The sequence below is a fragment of the Myotis brandtii genome, unplaced genomic scaffold, assembly GCF_000412655.1.
Source record: "Myotis brandtii unplaced genomic scaffold, ASM41265v1 scaffold311, whole genome shotgun sequence".
Taxonomy (NCBI): Eukaryota; Metazoa; Chordata; class Mammalia; order Chiroptera; family Vespertilionidae; genus Myotis; species Myotis brandtii.
Window position 1 is genome coordinate 824,773 of NW_005361913.1, and position 26,342 is coordinate 851,114.

The window sequence follows — 26,342 nt, forward strand, 5'->3', positions numbered from 1 at the left end:
ACTGGCGCCAGGGCCAGCCACCGCACGCAGCCGGTGGTCAAGAGCGTGCTGGTGTACCGCAACGGGGACCCCTTCTTCGCGGGCCGCCGCGTCGTCATCCACGAGAAGAAGGTCTCCAGCTTCGACATCTTCCTGAAGGAGGTGACGGGAGGCGTGCAGGCGCCCTTTGGGGCCGTCAGGAACCTGTACACCCCGCGGACCGGGCACCGAATCCGCAAGCTCGACCAGATCCAGAGCGGGGGCAACTACGTGGCCGGGGGCCAGGAAGCCTTCAAGAAGCTCAAGTGAGTCCGCCAGTCCCACCGCCCGCGCTTTCTGGGTGCGGGAAGGTGTGCGGTTGGCACCTGGAAAGGGATGACCCCCGGTTCCCCCAAACCTCAGTGAGTGGAGGGGCTGTGACTGTGCGGGGGGTTGGTGCCTCTCAGCTCCTGTGGTTGGGGTTAGGGTTTGAAAACGTGACTGGAAAGGAATTTCACTTGGGCGTCAATAGGAACATCTTACAGCTTATGTGTAAGGAACAGGAATCTTAAAAAACAAAAGTGACCAAACGGACACTTGAGCATTTTCTTTCTTTTTTTTTCTCTTTCCTCTTTATTTTTTCCTTCTTTCCCTTTTTCTTGGAACCTGGCTTTTAGTTAAAATCATTTTTAAGTATTAGATACTATATAATCACCAGGGGAGAAAATTGCTCTCTGCATCCCTCCCCTCACCCCGTTTAAATTCTTTCAACCTTCCGTTCCCAGTAGAAGTGACCACACCCCACTGTGACCGTCCTAGGACTGCTCACAAGCCCCACGGTTATGCTATTGTCGTTCCCAGTAGAAGTGACCACTGTGACCATCCTAGGACTGCTCACAAGCCCCACGGTTATGCTATTGGCATCCAACTTGGAAAACTTGACTGGCTTACAGTATCGGCCTACAAGTCTGTCTCTAAGTACCTAATGGCTAGACCCTCAAGAACAGGGATCATTATTGCTGCTCATCCCGAGTTCCTGGCAAGGAGCTCGCTCAGTGACTGAGCAAATTGTGTTTAGGTCTCGGAGGGGAACAAAGATGATCAAAGCATGACTCCTTGTCTTTCTTTAGGAGCTTACAGTCTAGCAGGAGAGAGCCTACACGCACACCAATAACTTACTGTAGAGCATAAAGGAGTAAGTGCAATTAGAAAAACAACTCAAGTTATGTGGGAGTTCAGAGTTGAGAGAGATTATTTCTGGTGTGGGTGGGTATTGTAGGGAGAATTTAATATGCCATAGGTTGTTTTCTTTTTTACAGCTTTATGGAGATTCAGTTCATGTCACATGAATCTCACCCATTTAAGCGGGTCTTAGTATATTTATGGAGCTGTGCAGGCATCGCCACACGTTAATGTTACAACATTTCCATCACTCCCCAAAGAAAACCTGTATTTCCTAATTCCCCTTCACCCCATACTCGGGTAACAACTAATCTGCTCTGTGTCTTTATGGATATGTCTGTTCTGGATGTTTCACATAAAAGGAATCATACTATATGTGCCCTTTTATGTTTCTGGATTCTTTCACTTCACATAATGTTTTCAAGGCTCAGCTATGTTGTAGTATGTATCAGTTCTTCATTTTTTTTTATCATTGTATAGCATTCTATGGTATGGATATGCCACATTTTGTTTATATCCATTATTCAGTTGATGGATACTTGGATTGTTTCACTTTTGGCTAGTATGAATAATGCTTTATGAACAATCATGTACAAGTTTTTATTTCTCTTGTGTATATACATAGGAGTAGAATGGCTGGATCATAAGGAAACTCTATATTCCATAGTTTTTAATATAATATTTTAATTAAAATTCAGCTTGTGCCTCAGGATAGCAAAAAAAAAAATCTTTATCATAAAATCTATGCTTGTGATCTCTGATTTTAACTGTATATAAATATTTCCTGAATATCGCTGAAGTTGTCTACAGCAATGTCATCCTTCCTTTCCTAAGTTTGTTTAAATTGAGTTCTAGGTGTGCTGCTTTTGTTATGCCAGACAATCTTTTTAAGGGAGGTGAGGGATCCATTTGGATATGGTTTTCTGTTCCCTTAAAACTCCTTTAGTATATTTGTCTAACTTTGTAGAAAAGAACTAAACGAAATTGCCTGTTTCAGAGAAAGTTAGAACTTAAAACTGAAAATCAGGAGACTTGAGAATGAGTTGTTTATCAGCTCCTTGGTCGGCCACTTGACTCGGCTCATCAATTTCCTCACACAGAGAGGGAACATCATCATATCTGCCTCACAGTGTTATGATAAAACGTAAATGCTATGGATGTGAATGTGTTTTGTAAAGACCAAAATGTTACATAAATGTAAAGCATCACTGTGTCCAGTTCCTTTCATCATATACTTTGGTTATTTTCATTAAATAATTTCTACATAAAGCAATGTCATGGGAATGGACATCTGTTTCAGAATCTACTAACAGTTCAAAATTGCAGACTCACTTTAGTAGTTCATATTCTCTTTTGTTTATGTGGCACCAGCTCAAAAAATAAAAACAGGTACAGTTTCAAACCAAATAGAAGGTGCACTTCAAAATTGCTCTTTATATGGAAGAGATTTGCATGGTTATTCTTGCTTTTAATTCATACACACACGAAACTGAGCTTGTTATGACAGTTTCCATGGTTAGTTTTCCTTGCTGACAGGTGAATAGTTAATTTATTTGTGTTAAAGTAGTGGTATCCTTGGTTATACTGATGGAAGCCAAGAAGATTTAAATGCTGAATATATTGAAAGCTTAGCAGTTGTAAGTTTATATAACAGATGAACCACCTGGCAGAACAAAAGAAAGTCCAAAAGATATCCAAGTGTAATTATATCATTTAAAGCCTAAATGATGATGGGGAAGATAGCAATGGCGGGAAAATATTTTTCAAATGAAAATGATCAACTTGCTTCTTCAATTACTTAGATATTTTTCTAATATTTTTGAAACCATCATAAAACCTTCCTTTTATAGAAGAGAATTGTAGAAATTGTTATTTTCTGTGCATTTTTGGGAGTTGACTCTACTAGATTAATCTTATGGATCTGAGATCACTTTCTTGCACATGACAGACTTTTTATTTTGTCAGAAATCAGCCTGCAGATTTGCAAAAGAGCCATTTTTTGCTAAACAGAGGGAGTATTTACAATGCCTTAGGTAAATACTGTTATGTGAGGGAAACATATGATAATCTCCAGAGGTATAGATTAACTAAATCATTCTACCCAAACAAGCAAACAACAACAATGAAACTTAGCCAAAATTAATTATAATATAAACATTTTGGGGGAATTCAGCAATTATGGTAATTGAAGTAGAGAATCTACCTATCTATCTTTCTATCTGAGGTTATGAATTAAATGCTAGATTTATACTTATTTTTATATTGAAGCATTTATTTAGCACCTTCTATGTATGAAGCACAGTGGAACCAGAGCACAGTGATGGACTTACAGCTTGAAGTTGACACAGATATAAAATTTTCAGGTTGTGCTTATGCTATAGCTAAAGAATGATCACTATACTTAATGTCTGTAGCAAATTGTAATGGAATAACAGGGGTCTCCAAAGGTTAACTAGTCCACCCATTTGTCTGTCAGTTGAACCAATTACTAAACCATCCCATGTGGCTGAACATTTCTGTATCATTAAAGTGCTCTCTTAGGGAAAAAGATTTCCCAGCCTTTCACAGTTGTTACTCTATTGCATGCTATCTGTACTTTTTTTTTTTAAAACCTAAAGTCTGTGATTAATGGAACTCTTAAGCAGCTTTACAGGCAAACTATTCTTTATATCTAAATTACCATAAGAATTAGAAATACCATATACATAATAAGTAGCTAACCATTTCGGGAGAGGGTGGGGAAGTTCCCCAATAGAAGTATGTATTTCTAAGACTTCAGTTACATTGAAGTTTAGAGTACACATCTGTCAGCTCTGGTTGATGATGCTGAAATAATTTTCCACTACTATAATTACTTTTAATTAGTAGCTATTGTTTTTTTGCTGTAGGTTTAAGTATTTCCTGTAGTTTGCTTTATTACTTAATAATTTTTTAAAAAGAAATGTATATAACTGACTCAAACTCAATAAAAGAAACCCTTATTGTTTGTTTGTTTTGCCCTGCAGTTACTTGGACATTGGAGACATCAAGAAAAGACCAATGGAAATTGTTAACACAGAGGTAAAACTAGTAATATTTTGAAGCTTTAAGCAAATAGTAGTGCCATTTTTGTGTTTCTTATGATGTGTGCAGAGACTTAGATGCTATTCTAATCATAACAGATTAGTTGTCTAATGTTTATAAATGGGATGTTATATATTTTAGGACAAAGCTCACTCTTTCTTTAGAGCATTATCAGAAATGAAGAGACTGAGTAGGTATCCTAAACATGTAGGATTAGACACAACATGTTCTTGTATTTAGCTAAGTGTTTTAGCTATGTGTTCTCTGATTGAAATCCAAAGAAACTTTCCTGGCAAGTGAGAGGAGATTCTGAGCACCGTTATGCCAGTCTTTACTAAATCTACAGCCCTGTCTTCAATTGCTTCTGCCACCCTGTGTCTGAGATTGCCATGATCACCCTGACTGCCCCGAGGCTTCCAAAGGACCCTGTTGATTTCCCCATGATGTCAGGAGAACACCTCCATTTTCATTGGCATTGACGTTCACTTGAGCGTAACTACCAGAAGCTTGCATGGAGGTTGGAAATGAGTCTTGTGAAATAGATTTTTAAAGCACTACTTTCTATTTAGCTTCTGAATCCCTAGTGGAATTTTCAGATATCCTGTAGGATGTATTCTTTAGTTTGTGGGTGAAAAATAGATGAAAACAAAGTTAGGACAACAGCCTTCAATGTCCCAGCGAGACAGGGAAAATTATAGGTCAACCCAGACCGTTATTCTGTTCCCCAGCCCAGCCTTCCCCTCTTCCCATTTTGACCCATGTAGACAAGTGCTTCCAAGGTGTGTGGTGCCAGGCAAGAAATGGCTGGTAGAAAAAGCGTTTCTCTCATTTGTAGTGCAGAGCCCTATAGAGACTCCTCAACTCTCACCGTTTCCTCTTGCATCGTGTTTATGCCCAACATAGGTCTCTCTAGAAAACAAACAAAACTTCATAAGCAAAAATTCTAATTCTGCAATATTTGAAGAATATGAAGTTAATTTCATTATTCAAATAAATTGTAGAAAGAGGTGCTAATCCCAGACATTGTTAAATATAATTAATGTTTATAAGTTAGGTTTACAATGTGTGTTAAACTGCTTATTAATGAACGTGATAAGCTTTTGACTTAAAGTAGACAAAGGTATATGTTTTTTTTTTTATTGAGCTTATGTTGCCACTAAAGAATGAGCACTAGTTAATATCTATTGCAAGTAGTAAAAAAAAAGGAGAGATTAGTGAATTAGTTCTGGATATAATTTTGTTCGAAGGATACACAACTATTTGAAGTAGGCTATCTTGCATGAAATGGGTGACTGTACACGAATTTCTGCAATGGGATTTGAGATGTGTGACTTCTCCCAAAATGTGAGCATATATTTACTCTGGATTCCAGTGTCTTTGATGAAGAGATTGTGCCGGGCAAAGCACAAAAGGTGTGCAATAAATTTTTTGAATATACTTTTTTAAAAAAAGATTATGATTAACAATGGAAGCATTCACAAGGACTTGTGTTAATTTGCTAAGTCTTCTTACACTCTGGTGTAGTAGCTATTGTTTTCTCTTTACTTTGGACCTATGTGTGAGCCACACAGACAAGCTTCTGATTTATGAACATACATCTTACAGTGAAAAACCCACTACTTATCTCCAACTGGAATACTGTATCTCTTCCACTTTATTTCTTCCTGGTAATTCCCTCCCCTTCTCCTTCTCTCTCACTGCATCGGCACTGTTGTAGCCTTTCATTTCTTCTTAGTCCTTCCCTATAAAGCCTTCCAAAGGGGAGAAAAACAAAGAAGTAGAAGAAATTTGGGGACGCAAGGGAAATGGGAAGAGGTGGTGAAAAACTCCTTGTTCATGCTCTTCAGCACCTTCCCTCACCGCCCCAAGCTCCATGCTCCCACTTGCTCCCTGGGGCCCTCTCTCCCACTGTTGTCTGCCCAGACTTTCCTCCCAGGCTAGACAAGCAGTATGTCCACTTGGCACTTTGCATTCCCAGTCTTGATGGTCAACACAGAGATTCTCCTCCCCAAAGTCCACACCATGGATATTCCCAAAGCCTGCTTAAGCAAGGGGACCCCTGACTTTCATTGCCCAAAAGGGAGAGTTTTGGGTTCCTGGCATCTCAGAATGGAACTCTGAATGCATTTTCTCATAGAGATACTACTTTAACTGATGGTTCTACGGTATTATTATGGCTATTTTAGGATAGAGCACAAATTAAAAAGGCTTTTGTGGGCTGCTCTGAGAACCTAACTATTGTGTGTGAAATTCTTTGTTGTGCGTAATTCTTACTGTGGAGAGATACCTCTCTCTTTTCCTCAACTTATTTATATTCCAACCTTAGAATTCAGTAAATTTTTAAGTTAGAAGATATCTGTATTCAACATTTGAGAACAGACTTGGTCAACACTGGACTTCCACAAAAGTTTTAGATTCTGTTTTATTATTATTATTATTTAAGATGGTGATTTCTTTTCAATGTTTGTGTCTACTGAGAAAAGATTACACACCTTGTTAAATACTGTGGATAACCACTATTCTTCGGAGTAAGATAACATATTCTACTCCCAGTCACAGGGAAGGATTCACAGAATCACCTTTGAAGTGGGATTAGGACATAAGCTATAGATTTGGAAGGTTTAGAGTTTTTTCAGTGCAATAGTAGCACAAACAGTATTTACTCCAAGATGTTTCAGTACGAAGGTGAGTAAAAGTATTTATCAAAATTGGGGGAATTTCTCTCAAATCTGAGGTAATCTAGTCCTGTTTGAATTTTCAGTGCCAGGCTGCATAATAAAACCCACCATACCAGTATACATGATGCAGTTATCCTAACTGCTTAAAGCACAGTAACTCTAATGCTTTCCAGAACATGTTACTGTAGAAAGGCCTTCACAGTTAGATGGGATACCGTACAACATGTGGCATCAGGTCCCGGCCACCATGGCCAAGGTTTTAGACGTGGCAGGCAATGCAGCAGTGAGGACTGGGAGTTGGCAGCATTCCTTCCCTCCCAGAGCACTCTCCCCCAAGTGTATACCACATTCTGGTTGCTGTTTAGTTAATAATTTAGACACGATGTTTATCCACTTGCTGACTGCAGGTCACTGTCACTAGAATGTGCATGTCACCTTGACATGTGAAGGTCTTTTTGTGGTTCCTTCCTTGCACTTCTGTCCCATGAAGATCATCTTTGAAGACACACCGACAGTATAGTCAGTGCTCTTCCTCTTCCTCCTGGAGAGTGGTGCATACAGAGAAAGGCAGGACTCCATGGGCTTCTTCCACTAACCCAGGAGAAGCACAGGGGCTTATTTGGCCCACACGCCTGGCAGCGGGAGGAAAAGGAAGAGATGGATAAAAAGAGGGAGAAGAAAAAGGTGACAGGAATAAGACAAATGGGAGATGACTCTGTGGGGGTTTGTCCTGGCTCTGGAGACAGCAGTGTGTGCTCAGAGCAGACTTCCCTTCCCTCTCTCCACACCTGGCTTGGTTCTACTAACATTCAGATAAAGAGATCTCCCAGAGACCCCTGCATGCTCACCTCTGCTCCTCAGTCATTTTGTACAGCTATCTTCCTGCTTCCCCTACACCATAGAGTTGTTTTTCTCATCTTCTGACCTTGGTAGCTCATCCCTTCTGTACGTCTTTCCAGTCCTCTCTTTGCCTCTCATTCTCTGATTGCATGATGTATGACAACTATTACAGGGCACAGATGCTGGGCTAGAGGTATTCTCAGAGGACTGAGAAGGTACAAATGCGATAGGCGGTGTGTGTCAGCCGGTTTGAAATGGTTTTAAATATAACTGAATTTTTTTGGGGCCTGTTTCTTTTAAAGTTTTGAGAGTGTTCTTTTCTATACCTTGACTAAGGGGGATTACTTAATACTTTTATGTGTGAGTGAGTTGAAGCCTATCTCTGACTAAAAGAGTGAAAATTGACTTGGAAGGGAAGAGACAAAGGCTGTTTTGCCATCATCAAGTTTGGATGATAGACACCGAGCAAGCCAGCTGCAGTGTTAGCAGAGAACAGTGCTTCTCCCACAGTTGGGCAACAGCTGCACAAGGCCTTGAGGGCCCCCTATTGAAGGGATTATTGCTTTCTTACTGCTGACACTCCCAGACCTGCTTTGCTGTAATCATATTTTACTGGGGATCTTTAAGTGCTGAACTACCTTCACTTCATCAGAACCCCTACTTAGCCCCCATTTCTCCTAATCTCACCTCAAACCTAAAGCAGTCCAGAACTGCTCTCTGCTTCCCTTACCCTCCACAGCTCTCTTCAATGAGAACCCAAACCTCACTGAAGGTGATCCCTGCCTCTCAGTTCTCAGCATCATCCGGTGGTTTCTCCCAGTGCCACCCCTTGCTGTAGTGAGGCAGCAAATCTGATTTTGGTGGGCTGTGAACGGTGGGTTTGCTCCTGTTCCTGGTAGTCTTTACCAGCTGTGGGCAAACTACGGCCCGCGGGCCGGATCCGGCCCGTTTGAAATGAATAAAACTAAAAAAAAAAAGACCGTACCCTTTTATGTAATGATGTTTACTTTGAATTTATATTAGTTCACACAGACACTCCATCCATGCTTTTGTTCCGACCCTCCGGTCCAGTTTAAGAACCCATTGTGGCCCTCGAGTCAAAAAGTTTGCCCACCCCTGCTTTAGAGGATCAGGCGTTAATATATGCAGCAGAGATTGTAAGGTAGATTGTAAGTCTCCAGGAGGTCTGTTCACTCTGGATAGTACCTAGCAGGAATAGGCTGGTGATCATTTTAATTCTCTAGTTTTGAATGTTTCTTATCACACAGTTAAGGGAGATGCCTGTTTGCCTCGTGCATGCCTGATTATTCTGTAGTTCATATATGGGAGGGGTGTCTCAAATAACTCTACAGTTATCATGGCCACTACCTGTTCAGATTTTGTTTTAGGGATAAAATCAGTTGTAGTTAAACCTTTGTGTGATACATTTATTGCCGTGTTAGTATAATTTGGAGCTATATCACAGGACTGCTGTTCACTCAACAAGGATTGATTGTGTACCTGCTGTATTCCAGGCACTGGGCTTGTCCTTGGGAACCAGACAATGTGGCCTGGACTGCATGGAGCTTGTACTCTTTAGTCTTCCTTGCCTGCTGTGCTTCGATTTTAACTCTTCCAACATTGATCTTTGTAGCAGAACTTGGTATAAAGTAGACTTCTTTGATTGAGAAGTCATATTTTGAGGGCTAAACAGTTTTTGAACTTTACTATTAATGGGTCAGGGAATCATGGGACTAATTTTTGAGGAGCAATAATCACCTAATTTCTGGAAAAGTAGTTCCATTTTCCTGGAGTTATAAACACCTAAGCCAATTATAACCTGAATTAACAGCTCTGGTTGCCCATCTCCTTATGATCAGGATAAAATTAGCTTAAACCTGCATTACTTAGCCTTTGCAATGTCTAACATTTTCCCCGGGATTTCTGTGGATTTCTGCAGGGATTCTTATCTCATTCATGCTCACATCTCATGAGCTTCTGTTTCCAAAGTATTAGCTGAGTTTATGGACTGAATTGTTCCCCTACAGGCTCTGTCTGTCTAAGACCCCACCAACTCAGAGGTAAAATCTTTCCATTGATGTCCACACAAACACTTTATTCACACAGGTTTGCGTGTGGTGAAATTTACCTGTGGTTTGTCAAAATGGAGTAGGTTTTGTAGGTTGTACAGAAGTGTCAACAACTCAAAACTTAATATCAGACTTTTTCATTCTTAAAAATACCTTGGTCTTATATGTCAATTCAGTCTTCAGCTTTTGGTCTATTTCTTGCCCTCCTCTCTCTTCTTCTCCTCTGTCCCCCCCAACCCCCGGCCACTCCATCTAAAGTTTCTATTGATTTCTAGTACAGAACAATTTTATTTTGTTAATTTTTCTCAGGGTCAGCAGAAAGAGGTAATTTTTACCCCTTTCCTCACATTTATATTTAAACTAGTGGCCTGGTGCACGAAATTCATGCACATTAAAAGAGAATTAATTAGAGGAAATATTTTAATATTGCTATTTGCCCTTTCTCTATAATAGAAATGTCAAAGATGAAAGAAAATTAGTAAAATGTATATGAAAATCTCCCTCCTGTCAGAGTCTGGGGCATGCCGTGGGACCCAGAGTCAAGTCCCCACCCACCCGTGTGTGCCTCAAAATCGCATGAGACCCAGACCTGGCCGGCCCCACCCCCATTGGGTGAGATTCAGACCAGGCCATCCCCACCCTCGTCAAGCCCTGCTGGGCAGGGGGCACAGCCTCAGGTCGCCCGGCCTGGTGCTGGGGTTGGGGGACACAGCCTGAGGTCCCCCGTCAAGCCCTGCCGGGCGGGGGGGGGGGGGGCCCCCTCCCCCTGCTGATCACTCGTTATGGCACCTTACGTGAACCCCACCTCTGCTGTGGGCACAGCCACCTTGTGTTATGGGAACCCTGCCTCTGCTGTGGGCACAGCCATCTTGTGATGGAGTGTGGGTCAGTTTGTATATTACATCTTTATTATATAGGATATGCCAGTCATAGACACAATGCCAGGCAAGAAGAGAGAACAGAAGGTCATGCTCACCTTATTCTAAGTGACCCATCCACAGTTAAGTGTGCTGTATATAGTTTTGAGAAGTGCTGCCTTGAAGAGGAACCTGCACAATGAAATCTGAAGTAAGACCCCAATGAAGGCCTTCTCAAAGAGGGGGAGGCCTCCTTGTTGGAGAAGCCTTCAATTGAGTACTTTTGAATACTCCCCCCTCACTTTAGATTTTCATTTATGGAGAACATTGTTTCTTCTTAGTGGGTTGAACACTGCAGGAATACCTCGGAGAAGAGGAAAGAGAGGGCGAGTTTTTTGAAACCTCAAAACTTTGCCTTGTCAGCATGGGTTTACTTCTGTTTGGTTACTCCAGTGAATGTCTGTAAGGTTTTGAATATCGTTATTAAAACTCCACATTTCAGTTTAATCATTAGGCATAATCTCTAATGAAACATACTATCAGATATGCTACTTAAAGGCTTTTGGTTGGGAATGGGATTCTAGACATTAAATTGGGTGTTAATTATTAACTTTATTGCAGAAAGGTATGGGGCTGTGTGGTTTAACTCACTAATCTTTAGCCTGGGAATTCTGGGTTCAAAGGGGGAACTACTAAATAGTTAAACTCATAAGTATTTTCTTCTTTAACTTGGGAAAAGATTTCCAGATTATGTTAGTCAGGTTTGCTAATTTATTGAAAAATCAAAGAAATAAAACCCACTTTTGTGAGTTCTTTCAATAATAATTGAAGCCCCTCTCCACTTGTTTATTTTACACCTTTCCCCCACCTCTAATGTAACAGGTAAGTAAGAATCATTTCTTTAAGGAGCCAGTTCATATCAATGGTCATGGCGATTCCGAGGTGAATCTGACCTTGCCAAGGCTCAGTGAAGACAGGTTTTCTGTTAAAGACAACTGGCTATACTGCAGTTTCTTTCACGCTTTTTTGTTTTACCTTTTTCTCGGTACTGAACTCTGTGTGTGCGTGCGTGTGTGTGTGTGTGTGTGTGTGTGTGTGTGTAATGTTTGAATAAGAGTGAGAAAGAGGTGCTTATATCAACCTGGAAAACACTGATCTAATGAAAAGTATCCATTGATAACACTAATTAGCACTGATAAAAAACTAAAAGTTTGGTGATTTTAGTTTGTCCATTAACATGCATCATGGAAGTTGTTCCAAATATCTTGCCTCCTCTCTATTTGGCAAGTAGACATGATTTTAGGAAATTGAATGTCTGTGAAATTGGAAGGCATGCAAATTAGAGCATTATAATTTTTTATAGTAATAAGCTGTTCTAAATAGACATAACTTTATTAAGCATTTAATGAATAATTATCAACCTTTTAAGAAAAAAAATAGAAAGTATCTAATAAAATAAATTGCCAGCTAAATGTGTATGCTTAAAAATGCCACTTAATTGAAGTTTCAAACTATACTGAGTAAGAAATTTCAGTTAAGTCCCCACTAATATAAGGTCCCTTTGGCAACTCCGGTAGCAACCCCTACCGAACAGAGAACTTCTTGTTCCTATTCTGCATGAAATTCAGAAACATCGAAGGTGGAATGTTAGGACTGTGTAGTATGATTTGAAGTTCTGCCAAGCCTCACCAGGCTTCTGATTGGTGGGTACTTGTGCACCTACTTACTAGAAAATCACCTCTTCAGTTTGCATTTTAGGGTCATTGTTTGAAGGAGCTTAGAGGGAGCTGATGGAGCTTTCTGGTGAAGTCAAGGGATTCTTCATCATGGGAGTATGATTATTTTGACAGGGTCAGAATAACAGGAAAACATGCCTACATACATAGCAAAGTATAGCCAAGGAAGACAAAGTATGGTCTACCATTTACTGAGCATTACTTATCTATGATTTCACATTTTATCAAGAGTATTTATTAAGAGCCTGCAGAATGCCAGGCAGTGGGCTAGATTCCAGCCATAAAAAATGTAAAAAGACACTGACCACGTGTGAATCAGACATTCTAACAAGGTAATTGTTGTAGAAGGACTCTGAAAAAAGTTTTAAGAAAAACTATACGTTCTGGCCAGGTGGTTCAGTTGGTTGGAGCATTGTCCCATACACCAAAACGTTACAGGTTTGATTTCCAGTCAGAGCACATACCTAGGTTGGGGGTTCAATCAATAAAATTGTAAAATCAATAAAAACATATCCTTAGCTGAGGATTAAAAAAAATAGAAAAGCTACAAGAAAAAGAATAAAGTGATTGAAAAACAATACTAGAGATTGTTAACCCAAGGGAAGAAAATGATTTATTTGGACCTAATTAATAATTGGTTTCAGTGTTTATGAAGGATATGGTGATTAGCGCTTCTCCATCACTGCTGGTGCCAAAAAGGGAGAAACAAAATTAAGCTGTGCTGTTGATTGAAGAGTTTAGATCAGATTGAAAGGAAACTCCCCTCTTTAAAAAAATCTGGTGGACTACTAGACACTCATTAAAAGAGTTACATCTTCTTTCTATTATAAATTATAAATATATTTTTCCGTCTTGCATAATTCAGTTGTATACCAAGATGATGGAGATCAATGGAGATCAATTGAACTTACAAAATACCTTCTAATATAAGTTTTTGTGAGTTAGATTTGCTGCCAGAACCTTCCTGGGGAGCCCAGAAGGACCACCACCCAGGTTGTTAACCCTCTTCCGTGGAGGAAGCAGTGTGTGGGAGAAAACTGGAGGAGTGAACGGCAGCAGTCCATGTTGGTCCCTTCCATGTTGATTCCTCAAGTTTCAATGTCAAAAATAAGCACGTAGTGCTGTGATTTGCTGGTACTTCTAGCCAGAATGTTTTGTGTGTGTGTGTGTGTGTGTGTATGTGTGTGTGTGTGTGTGTGTGTGTGTGTGTGTGTGTGTGTGTGTTTTGATTGATTGAAGCAACACCATGAGAATAAAGGGTTTGGAGAATATTCCTGGTCTGGAGTCTGGATTCTGTATTTAGAACTGAAGGTCACTTAGCATCCTCCACAGATGTAGCAACCATCCAAAGGGATGTTTTAATTTTTTTCCACATGTGGTACATCCGGAAAGGGAAAATCCAAGAAAGGGATATATTATAGGATAAGAAAAGTGAAACTCAGAGGAATCAGTAGTAAGAAACAAGTACCTAGCCCTAACTGGTTTGGCTCAGTGGATAGAGCATTGGCCTGTGGACTGAAGGGTCCCAGGTTCGATTCCAGTCAAGAGCATGTACCTTGGTTGCAGGCACATCCCCAGTTGGGAGTGTGCAGGAGGCAGCTGATCAATGTTTCTTTCTCATCGATGTTTCTAGCCCTCTATCCCTCTCCCTTCTCTCTGTAAAAAAATCAATAAAATATATTTTAAAAAAAACAACGAAAAAAAAGTACCTAGATTCATCTGTGGTAATACATTGAATTTTCACTAGAATATAGGAACTGACCAGTTTAGGCAATTTAAATTTTATTTCTCTCTAATTTAGAATAAATTCTCTCTCTGTCTGTTGTGTTTCGCAGATCCAGAGTAGCACAGAGCAGCATTAAATCCTTGGGCTTTTTTTCTGGTGGAGTAGCATTGTGAGAACGCTGTGCTAATGAAACCAAGGACTGGGCTTAGACCTCACAGGACTCAGTCCCTGGCCCCAGACTAGCCCCCAACAGTCTACAGCAGGGGTCCTCAAACTTTTTATTTATTTTTTATTTTTATTTATTTATTTTTTAAATATATTTTATCAATTTTTCAGAGAGGAAGGGAGAGGGATAAAGAGTTAGAAACATCGATGAGAGAGAAACATCGACCAGCGGCCTCCTGCACACCCCCCACTGGGGACGTGCCCGCAACCAAGGTACATGCCCTTGACCAGAATCAAACCTGGGACCTTTTAGTCCGCAGGCCGACGCTCTATCTACTGAACCAAACGGGTCAGGGCATCCTCAAACTTTTTAAACAGGGGGCCAGTTCACTGTCCCTCAGACCATTGGAGGGCCGGACTATAGTTTAAAAAAAAAACTATGAACAAATTCCTATGCACACTGCACATATCTTATTTTGAAGTAAAAAAAACAAAACGGGAACAAATACAATATTTGTATTTGCATGTGGCCCGCGGGCCGTAGTTTGAGGACCCCTGGTCTACAGAACGTTGTCCTTTCAGGGGTGGTATTGAGGCATGCACAAGAGTGTATGTGTAGTTTAGCTCTCACCGATCACCATACTGGAAAAACATATTGGATAGTCTTATCTTTGTGTACAAAATAATACATATTTCAGTGTCCTTCAGAATGGCTGGATGGAGGCATTTGTTAAAGCCAGGGCTATTTATTTGCCTTTGGTTGATTTCATCATGAAGGATGAAGGTGGTGCGCCTCAGTGTTTAGCTTGGTCAACAATGAAAATTCCCATTTGTCATTGTGAAAGACTCCCTTTTAAGCAGCCAGCCAGATCCAGCTCAGATGTCACCCATGATTACATAGTTTGGATGTTTGGTTTGTTGAAATAAGGTTGATTTCAGCCCATCTGTTAGCTGGGGGCAAAACTGAGTGGTAAGGGGATTGTGGGAAAGAGAAAACTAAATTGACTTGTTATATTTGCAATGTCTAATGTTTAACTGGAACATTTCTCTCTAGGAAATTTCTAAAGGCAGGCTATGCTGCTTTGTGTGTGTATCTGTGCTTTCTCACCTCCTGGCAGTAAGTATTTTTTTGAGTTTCAAAGATTTATGGACCTCCATGGCCATCTTTGCTATTTCAAATGATATAACTTAATGTATAGAAATTGTTATAAAACAAGTCATCTAATATCACCCAAGTTGCATGTTGTAAATTTTATGCTAATTGATAAAACTCCTCATTCACAGCCTGTTTTCCTAGAAGTGAGCAGATAACACATATTCCAGTACTACCAGTTTTCCATTAGCTAGTATGGGGTTTTCCACAGCTGGTTTTCAAAAACTAGATTTAAAAAATAATCTGAAATATCAGTTTTAAAATTACACATATGTATTTTACTATAGCAAAGACATTATTTTAGTATGGTTTTTGCAAATGTATAGCTTGTTTCTCATGAATGCTCAATTGGCTGATATTTAATTTAGTCAGGTGGTATATGAAAATTGGATTAAATTACCTTTCTCCCAGCTGGCATTTCTCCTAATCAGATTGCTAGTCTCTTGTGTTATTCTTTGTTTCAAATATTTAATCAATGATATTGATTAACTTTGTCTGGCTGTTCTCACCTATTTGTCAATCTAAACACAACCATGTGCATATGTAATGAAATGTAGGCAATGGAATTTGTTGCTGGGAATTTTCAGCAGTTTTACTTAATGACTCGTATTTATTTCTAAACTCATCCCCTTTCCCACTTCCCTAATTCATTGCTTATAGTACTTATCTGTATTCAAATTGTAATTCTCAATCTTTTTAGGGATTGAGTTCCCTTTGTTATTTAGTATAATACTAGAGGCCCAATGCATAAAATTCGTGCAAGGGGCTCAGCCCTCGCAGCCCCAGCTTCGTCCGGAAGGTCATTCAGCTGTCTGGTCTAATTAGCATATTATGCTTTTATTATTATAGATCAAGTTAGTGGAGTCCTGTGCATCAAATTTGATGTCAAGAGGATCTGTCCGATGCTTATTAAAATATATTCATTCATAGAAAGACAATCTTGGTTAGACTTCTGCATTTTAATCTGCAGCAATGTTAGTTTAGCTATGTGCCCCAGACACCATCTGATAAGTCTGAATTATAAAATCATAATGGCTGCCTTCCAGTGATTCTAATGGATTATAGAAGATGACTCTGCAGTATCTTGGGAAGGGGAATCTGGCGATGGATTGCTTTATGCCACTGCTATTATTTTAGGCTTCCTTGCATGTGTTTGAAGCTCAAGGGAATGACACTAATCACATATTTACAGTTCCTTTTGGTAGTAAAAAAATAATATCACACATTCTTTCATTAAAAAATATTTTAAGTACTTATTTATATTCCAGGCATCATGCTAATTGAATTTATAGTGGTGAGGAAGTCCGACAAAGTCACAGCCTTAATGAAGCTTGCTGTCTGTTGAAGAAGCGTGCTGTATCAGAGAGTACAGAGGCACGGGGTGCTAGGGGGCACTACCACAAATCAGGGGAGTCCTCACAAGCTTCCTGGAAGAAATAATGTTTAAGTTAAGACTTAGAGGGGATGAGTAGATGCCAGCCAGGGCAACGGGACGACGGGGTGGGAGGGCGGGGATTGTGTCTCAGGCAAAGGGAACAGCATGTGTGAATGTCTGCAGATGAGCGAGCAGATGGCACATTAAAAAAAAATGTACACTGAGTTCTGTTTGGCTGAGCATGGGAAGGTGTTGGGATGGAAGAGTGTGGTAGAGATATGCAAGAGATGAGACTTGGAAAATAGAAAGGGACCAAGCCATAAAGGGTTTTAAAAAAGAGTTTTGCCTTTTTCTGAAAACCAATTGAAAATTATTTAAGAACTTTCAGCAATGGATTGATGTGATCACTCTTGCTGCCACAGCAAGGTTGGAGGCTAAGAGACCATTAATGGAGGTTAATGTGGTACTCCTGATGGGAGAGGCTGTGGAGGTGGTAGAAGGATCAGATTTGAGAGACAGGACTTAGTGCTTGGCTGGATGTGAGTGATGAGTGAGCAGTTGGGTGATTCTTGGATTTCTGGCCTGAGACACTAGATAGATGAGACAGGGGGAAAGTTGTTTTTTGATAACAGTGACAGTCATATCAAGTTAGTGGAGTCTTGTGTATCAAATTTGATGTCAAGAGGATCTGTCCGATGCTTTGAAGTGTTAACTGTTTGAACATCAAGCCAATCCAAATGTTGGAAGATGTACAAAACCAGAACTCATTGTAAGTGTGTGTGTTTCTGTACTGTGTGCTTGGTAGGGTTTTAGACACTTCACAAAGATTATCTAATTTAATCCTCACAGCAACCTTATGAAGTAGGGATGGTTATTATTCCCATTTTATGGAGGAGGAAGTTGGTGACTTAAGACGTGGTCCTGCAGAGCTCATAGTCCAGACAGACTGTGTGTTAACATATGTGTGTTAATGTTTAAAGAATTAAATAAAGTTGATCATTGAGTATTTTCTTGTTCTTGAATGGGCATGTGGAGGTGAAGGGACTTATTTATTATACTTCAATTTAATGATGATAGGAAGGAGAATATATATATATATATACTGAACCCCAAAAAGGGTCACAGTTTTCTAATTTCCTTTATTAACAAGTCATCATTAATCACAAAATCTTGCCTAGAGAATTTTTTAGTTGTATTATTCTCAATTTACTACATTGTTTTTACCTTTGCTACTATTCCCTGTAGGATGGGATATTTATGCTGAATGTTTCCAATACAGCACCTCTAATGGCTTTGGCATGTCTGCTTATAAAAGGGCTCCCACAGGAAACCAAAAATATTTTTACATGGAAATTTACTATAGAGTGTGAAGAGATTAGAGAAAGAGATATTGAGCCAAGAATCATGAATGATTTTTTGTTTATTTTTATCATGTTTACTCTCAGAGGACCATTTGGTTTCTTTAGTTATTCTGACCAGAGGTTTTGAGTAACATATAGCAAGTTACCAGACAAGCAAAGCAACTTGCAGAATTGGAGGAAGGGAATAGGAAAGGCATCATGTGTTGGAGACAAACTGAATTTTTTCACCAAGATCTCAAGGAATAAGTCACTTGATCTCTATGAGTCTCACTTTCTTCATCTCAAATATGGAAATAATAATATTTTCTTTAAATAATTGTTGTGAAGATTAGAAATACTGAGACATGTACTAAGCCCCTAGCCTTATGCCCGACATATAGTTAGAACTCAGTAAATGGAAATTATGCTACGCTGCTGCTGATGCTCATAAGAGTCATGTGACTTGAGTAGCTGTAAGTGGAATAAAACACCATATTGTTAGCTTTTACAGCCTTTGGTCAAAGAATAAAATGTACATGTAAGTGCTTGTTCAACTACAAAACCCTCTATGATGCTAGGTGATACTTAGTACTCCTTCTGACTGGAGTGACCATAGAGTAGTACTTTGATAAATGGTTGAGATTATTATTATATAAATGAGGAAATATACTAGTAAATAAATAGCATGCAATAAACTTCCATGTGTGACTGAATCTTGGAGTTTTTCTTTAAATATCGAGGATTTACATAATTTTACAAAGACAAGATATAGAGAGATTTAAAAATATACATGTGAATTAGCCAGTATATTTTCAGTAATCAAAAGAAAATGTCTGTGTCTTATTTTAGCAGAAAAGAGATTTTTGAAAATATGTTAGATATCCTTTATAACCTCTGATGAAGGAGGAGAACTCAGCTCAACGAATGAGCCAGAACCCCAAACACATTTTGTTGTTAAGGACAGTACTGCCACCAACATCAAACAATGGAAACATTCAGTTTCTTAGATCACAGCCCCAACTTTTCACAGTGGGTGCTGTAGACAGTACCTGTAAAAATTGGACTTCGTTGCTATCAAGGGCACAACTTTTACCTTCTCTGCTTTGTTGCATTACTAGTACTGGCATAAAAGCTCTGAGTTGGACGATTGGGCCAACCAACAATCATGTTTTGAAGGCTTAACTGCCTTAGGGCTAATAAGGTAATCGTCAACCTTTTTACCTTCTGTGGGTGATGGTGGGATCTGTTTCCCTCCAAGTTTCTTGTGGTGGGAACTCTATTCAAGTAGAAAATGCGTACAGATGCTAGAAAGCCAACATATGACAAATATGTACTCTCCTTCCTTGATGGTCCAACATTAGCATATATTTTCTTTCTGCCAAATCAATGCTGATGTTTCTCAGACCTCTGAAAACTACCTGTCCTCTTCTTCTAAAGGAGGTTACTCACATTCTCCTTAGTTACTGCATCCTGTTCCAAGTCAGGATCTCTGATAGATGTTTGTTTCCTAGTTCTTCTGGTTCATCTCAATATTTTGCAACCTGTATGCTAAATTGTAAATGTAACTATTATTACCTATATAAGTCAGTGGGGTATAGGGAGAAGGAAAAAAGGGTATTTACATGACACTACAAGAAAGGAATTAAGAATCATGAGACTGGAGATGGTACTCATGACTTTCTTTTCTACTATGTTTTCATCTTTCCTTTTTACCTTTAAGTAGTACATCTATTTAGGATTCTTAACTGGTGGGTGGGGTGGCCCATGTATTTATTCTGGAGGTATCTGAGCTCATAGGATTCCTGATGTCTTCCATAACTTTATTATTTAAAAAAAAACTATGATTCCATATGACATACAAAAGAGAAACTATACCTACAGTTTTTAGAACAATAAAATTAATTCAGCTTCAGAAATAGAACAGAACAAATACAGTTAGAGTTCCTTGTGTCTCTCCTCAGTCTCATTTCCTTCTTCTTCCCAATATCTAAACACAGTCTTGAATTTTATATTTATCCCTTTGCCTTTCTTTATACTTTTATTCCAAATCCTAAACAGTATGCAGCTAGGTTTGTAAATTTATGTAAATGTAATCACATTCTATGTATTCTTTTACGACATGTTTTTTTTTCTTATACATTATATTTTGTAATATTCGCCCATGTTGTGGGGAGCTGTGCTTCCTCCTTCTCCTTGCAGGGCTGTATTCCACTTTATGCATATAACACCATTCATTCTTCAATTGATGACATTTGGATTTTTTCTAATCATTTCCCCTTTCTTTTTCTGTATTACTACTGTGAATATTTTGTACATATCTCAGTTCACAGGCACAAGAGTTTCTGTCTAAGAAATATATACCTATGCATGGAAGCAACATTCTAGGTGAGATTTTGTGTCTCTGAGCCAATGTCTATTCATTCCTCAGTGGGCTGAGTATTTCACTCCCCCCAGGGCACATTTTTCTCTGGTGAATATTTGCAGGTCTCATTGAAAATATTTTGAGCAATACTCAAAAGTATTTATTTGTGACATTGTAGGATTCTTCAACAAAAGTATCAGTCCTCCAGGGGCTGTTAGGTCTGGTAATTGGCTTGGGGTTTGACAACTGGTAGTTTAAGCCCAGCCTCTTTTTACAAAATCTGGATATTTTTGTTATAAAAATCAAGTAGTGGGTTGTACAGTTCTTTTAAACTTAGAAATACCATGATCATTTAGTCAACATCATAGGTCCTCGCAGATAAATTCATTGTGGTTACCACATTGACTGTTGCCTCCTATGGTTACTGTGCCTGCTTTATTTTGAGGGAATAAGTACTGCCTCTTCTTCTGCCACCCCAGAATCCTGATACCTCATTGAAACCAGAGAACCCATTTCAAATGCAGCATCTTCCATCAACATGCCTGGTCTAGAGAGAAAATGCTAGAACACTTTCAGTGTTGTTGAAATAGCATTCCTCACCAATGTGTTTCTCAGGACCTCATGAAATGGAATGTGTTTGGGATCCTTACTTGAGTTCCATCGAGAGGAAATTAGTGGGTAGAACAATCATAAAAAAATATGCTCCAATTTCTATCTCAAATCTTTGGATCCCTTCCTCTGAGTCAGCTGTCAACTAACTTCTAAAGGACCAGACAGTAAATATTATAGGCTTCACAGGCCATGTAGTGACAGTTGTAATTGCTTAACTCTGCTGTTATAGAATGAAAGCAGCTATTGACAATTTGTGAATGAATGGGAATAGCTGTGTTCCCATAAAACCTTATTGGAAAAGAGAACACAGGCAGAAATTGGCTTATGGACCATAATTTGCCAAATTGCTCTGACTTTGTTTCATGAGGGTCATCACTAAGTCCCAGTTTTAATCAACTAGCTAAGTAAAAATTTAGGGCTTTTCTTAGTGGCTCAAGAGAGTATATTATGTCCAGAATCTCTAGTAATTACACCCATGGTGATAAAAGAATACCTCATCCAATTTTAGTCTCAAGTAAAGAGGTAAGTGAATACATTACCAGGGACTGTGGAATTATTTTTTTAAAAATTCCACTAAACATGGTTCAGACTTCCCCAATGAGCAGTGACCATAAGCAAGAAGGCATTTTTGTTTGCAAGAGCTGCTCCATGCTTGGTTTCTGTCCTGTGTCTCTTTCACAGAAGGTTACTGCTGTCCATCCAGTTTTGAGAGTAAAAACCTCCCTCATCTTCAGTGTGTAATTAATCACTCCCATCAGGTATAACTCCCGAGTATCTGAAATTCATACATTTCTTTCCACCTCTACCACTACTACCATCATAATTCAAGCTATTTTCATATGCCTGATTCACCTCAACAGTCTCCCACCTGTTCTCCAGTACCCATTCTGCCTCTTCTGCATACTGTTTTCTATTTGTGGAAACAAAAATTAAAATTCTTCATTGATTTCTGTAGAGATAAATACCTTAACCTGTAAGACCTTACATCAATGTTTCTCAAACTTCAGGCCATGACCCTTTAGTACATTGAAAATCAATTTAGTTGTGATAAATCTATAATAATAAAAGTGTAATATGCTCATTCAACTGGACATCCTGGACGTCCTTCCTTCCAGACAAAGCCGCAGCGGGTGGGGCCCGAGGCAGAGGTGGCAGAGGCCCCTTGGCCGCGGCCGGTGGCAGCAGGTGGGGCCGGAGCCAAGGCCCTCGCACAAATTTTATGCATCGGGCCTCTAGTATAAATATAAACAGAAATATAAACAAAATGAATTTGAAAGATACTGTCCTATGTGTTCCTGGATCTTCATATTCTTCAAGATCCATTCTTCTAATCCTTCCTTTTGCTCCATTTTCACATGACATTCTCTTTCAAGAGATAGAGTCTATTTTTCCTTCCCATGAACCTGGATTGAATTTTGGACCACCTGGAAGAATAAAATGCAATGGAAGTGACATTCCTTGACTACCAGCCTTCCTTCTATCCATAGTGTATCCAGCGTACCTCTTACCTCAAGGTCTTTGTGCATTTCTGTTCTCTCAGTTTGGAATATTTCCCCCCATTCCTTCCTTTTTCTCATTAGCTCATACTTAACCCAGCTCAAGTGTCATTTCCTCAGGGAAGCCCTCTCTGCTGGATCTTTCTAACTGGATCACACTCCCCTTGGTAGGCATTGAGCCTTTCTGCTTTGTAGCACTGTGACAGCTGAATATACCTTTGTGGGGTTGAATAGTTGATTGCAAACAAGAATGTGTCAGTTTCATTTGTTCTTTAAAGCACATAAGGATTCTTTCCTAATTCATCTGAAGTACATTTTCTTCTTCAGAAGCAAATACCTGTCAATTGTTACTTAGCTAAATTAATAAAAACTTCACATGGAATTATAAAATAAAGCTGTTTATGTCAAGTCATTTGCACTGTACGAGGGCACGTCTGCTTCTTTCTTGTGATGTTCCAAAGTCCTTACGACACTGTGTTAGGTTGCTTATCAAGAAGAGAGTGGCAGTTATTTTGGAATTTGTGATGTAAGACAGGTAGGAAGTGCTGATAAAAGTATAAGGCCAATTAAAACACTGGACTGGGACTTGATCGACTTACTGACATTGTGTAGAAGCAGTGGCGTGATGCACATTGTAAGGCTGTGTAAAGGGAAAGCTGTGGGAATTACATGTCACCAGAGGGAATTCTCTTCCCATCTTTAGTTATATATGAAAGATTTTATAGAGCAGGTGAGACCACAGTAGATGTTTGAGTAAAAGAAAGAAGAGCCGGGAACACAAGAAGGCAAGCTGATATATGTATCTTTATCAAACTGGACAGGACAAAGAATGGGCATCCGATTTTTGCCTTTTATTTCAGAATTCCTTTTCTCCCCAAATATTGTATTTGAAGAGTAGAGAGAATAGTCCAGTGGTTTTCACTGTAACTCACTTTAATAATGAAAATTCCTAGTTTCTAAAAGTGTAATTTAGGTCTTTTGGGAACACAACTGGGCACCTCTGTGCTACAGAAGGGTTTGTCACAGGGTAGAAACAGATGTATTAAACCACAGCCCAGCCTTCTCTTATACAGAATGAATAGTGTCCATTTAAAACCTTATTCCTTGTGGATCCTACTTCCCGCCCCACAGTGGCTGTGGCTCTCCACTCTTTCCTTCCAAATTCCCTCCATCCCTTTTGAGCTGTGGGATCCCATCTGCCCACAGTAATCAAGAAAGAGATGGACTAGCATAGAATCAAGAAGGTAGCCTGCTTTCCACATTAGCAAAGCAAATTTACATGATAAAAATTCTTAAGTGTTCGTGGTGGTCCGTTTTAAAAGGCCAAGTTCTCAGATAGGTTAGGAGGCCAAATTCCTCCTCTTGCGAAGCCAGACAGAATGACTTTTCAGTGCGAGGTTGCCCAACCAATACTGTTTACACAGGGTGACCCTTTCCTTTGATTATTCTGCTCCACCTGGGTGTGAAGATTGCCATTTATCTCTTGATGCCTATGTCAGGTTTTAGAGTCTTCAGAATAGTATGTCTGGAAGTTACTTTCAGCTCAGGGTTGTTTGGTAGTTGGTAACCTAGAAACCTAATTGCAACAACAAGCCATCCAAACAGTTATTCTTCTGAGTGCTCATAATGAAAGTAATACCAGGAGGGATCAGCCAGGAATTGACTAGATAGCCCTTGCAAACAAAATTGGCTGCTAGTTTATGGTTATTGCTAATTAGGGTACAGTAATTCTGAAGCATGTTTAGTGGAACTTTAAAGAAAATAATTACACAGTCCCCGGGAATGTGTCACGGAAGATTTCAGTGGGAAGGAACACTGCATGAAGTATCATTCTTTTACGTTTAAAGGTTTAAGTAGCTGTTTTCCCCCGTCTCCATATCTAAGAAAGTGAGAGAGACTGGCTTTCATAAATAAATATGCTTTTTACCTTTTAGTATTTCATATTATGTAAGTACTGTAATTAAATGGAAAGGAATAGCATGGGAACTTTAGCACAAATAAGCCCCTTCCCCCACTGTATTCATGTGTTTCTTCATTTTACCAGATAAATGCAATGTTGATGGAATAGAAAATAGTTCAGGGAAGACAATGTTTCACGTGGGACTGATTTTGTGTCAGCTCATGGATCCCTTAAATTATTTGTATTGAATGCAATTAAGGCACAAAGTAAGCCGGGCCTCTTGTTGGAAAACATAGGTTAATCATGGGAGTAGGTTGATTCCAACTTTGGGGTGATAAAAGCAATCCCTCTCTAGCTCCCCTCTCTGTTTGGAACATTAGGTGGCTAATGTTAACTTTTGCCCCAGTTGTCTGTCTCCATAGTAATTCTTAGTTCCGAGTGATCACCATTCTTCCTTACCTCACCTTTATAATTTTGGGATTGCAGGATAAAAATAAGGAGTTGAAATGCAGTGGTATTTTTTCCAACTAATCCTTCAATACACCTACAAGTCTGTAAAAGATTTAATGGAACTTGTTTTTCTTTTTAATATGATACTTTATGCTCAGGCAAACAAACAAACAAACAAACTTGATAAAGGCTTCCCAAGAAGTCTATCTTATGTGCAAAGTGAATGAGAGTAAACTTTCTCCTTTAATTGTGTTATTTATTATTTTGCATATGCCTCTCTGCTTACTACACAAGTATATACATTCTGGGTAACTAAGCTTATTTAGCCTGAATGATCTTTCCAAACCTTGATTTATATGTTTCCATCAGTAGGGAACATTATTATTTGAATGCTTCAGTTTGGCGTTGTCTCACTGAGATGGTATGGCAGTGTGGAAAGAACATGGATTTTGGAACCAAACAGGCCGAGTTTTAATCCTAATCTTGGGACCTAAAGTATAGTTTTCTCCTTGGAAACTGGAAAAAAACTTATATCTGTCTTGACACTCTAGTCATCAAGAAATACTAAATGAATATGTGTCAGATACTGAACTGGGTGATTGGGGTGAAAAATGAGAAATATGTGGCTCCTACTTTCCAGGCATCAGCTTGTTGTCCAGGCAGAATGACAGATGTGCACAGACACAACAGTAGTGCAATGTGAACATGTACCAGAGTGTTTAAGCCCAGTGTGGATGAGCATCCCAAGGGGAATGCAGTTAGTATTACCTGCCAAGGGGATCCGGAAAGGAGTCTCCAGAGAGGAGCTGTGTCTTGGAAAATCAGTAGTTCACTAAATTTACTGAGGATGAGGTGAGAAGGCCAGGAGTAAGGGCACAGAAGCATAACATTTCATAGGTGTGCTGGCCATTAGTTTGGGCAACAGACCTCTGGGATATGATAGGCCAGTGGTCGGCAAACCGCAGCTTGCGAGCCACATGCAGCTCTTTGGCCCCTTGAATGTGGCCCTTCCACAAAATACTATGTGCGGGCGGGCGCGCACGTACAGTGCGATTGAAACTTTGTGGCCCATGTGCAGAAGTCAGTTTTCAGCCTGGGCGAGTCTATTTTGAAAGAGTGGCGTTAGAAGAAGTGGGGGGTGTGGGTCAGGCGACAGGAGACTTGGAGCAGGGGGGCCCTCGGGATACGCAGCGCGGGGGAGGTACATTGTTTTGAGGTACGTTCGCTGAGGTCGACCCCTTCCAACTTTCCCATCCACACTCATCTATCTGAAACAAGTATACAAGACAAGTGTGTCACTTATGGATGTGAAGAGTTGTAATCTGGTATGGTCTCACACTGATCACTGGGTACACTGGCTCTTGGATCTCTAAGGAGGTG

The 26,342-nt window shown here is 39.6% G+C and overlaps 1 protein-coding gene across 1 annotated transcript in view; it reads left to right on the top strand.

The window, feature by feature from the left end:
- Nucleotides 1-26,342, top strand: part of DCDC2 (doublecortin domain containing 2) — a gene marked incomplete at its 5' end in the record, with an annotated part of 197,202 nt that continues 170,860 nt past the window's right edge. The window contains 3 exons of the mRNA XM_005869968.2: nt 1-284; nt 4,146-4,200; nt 15,329-15,391. Coding sequence (XP_005870030.2) covers nt 1-284; nt 4,146-4,200; nt 15,329-15,391 — 402 coding nt within the window. The remainder of the gene's footprint in view (nt 285-4,145; nt 4,201-15,328; nt 15,392-26,342) is intronic.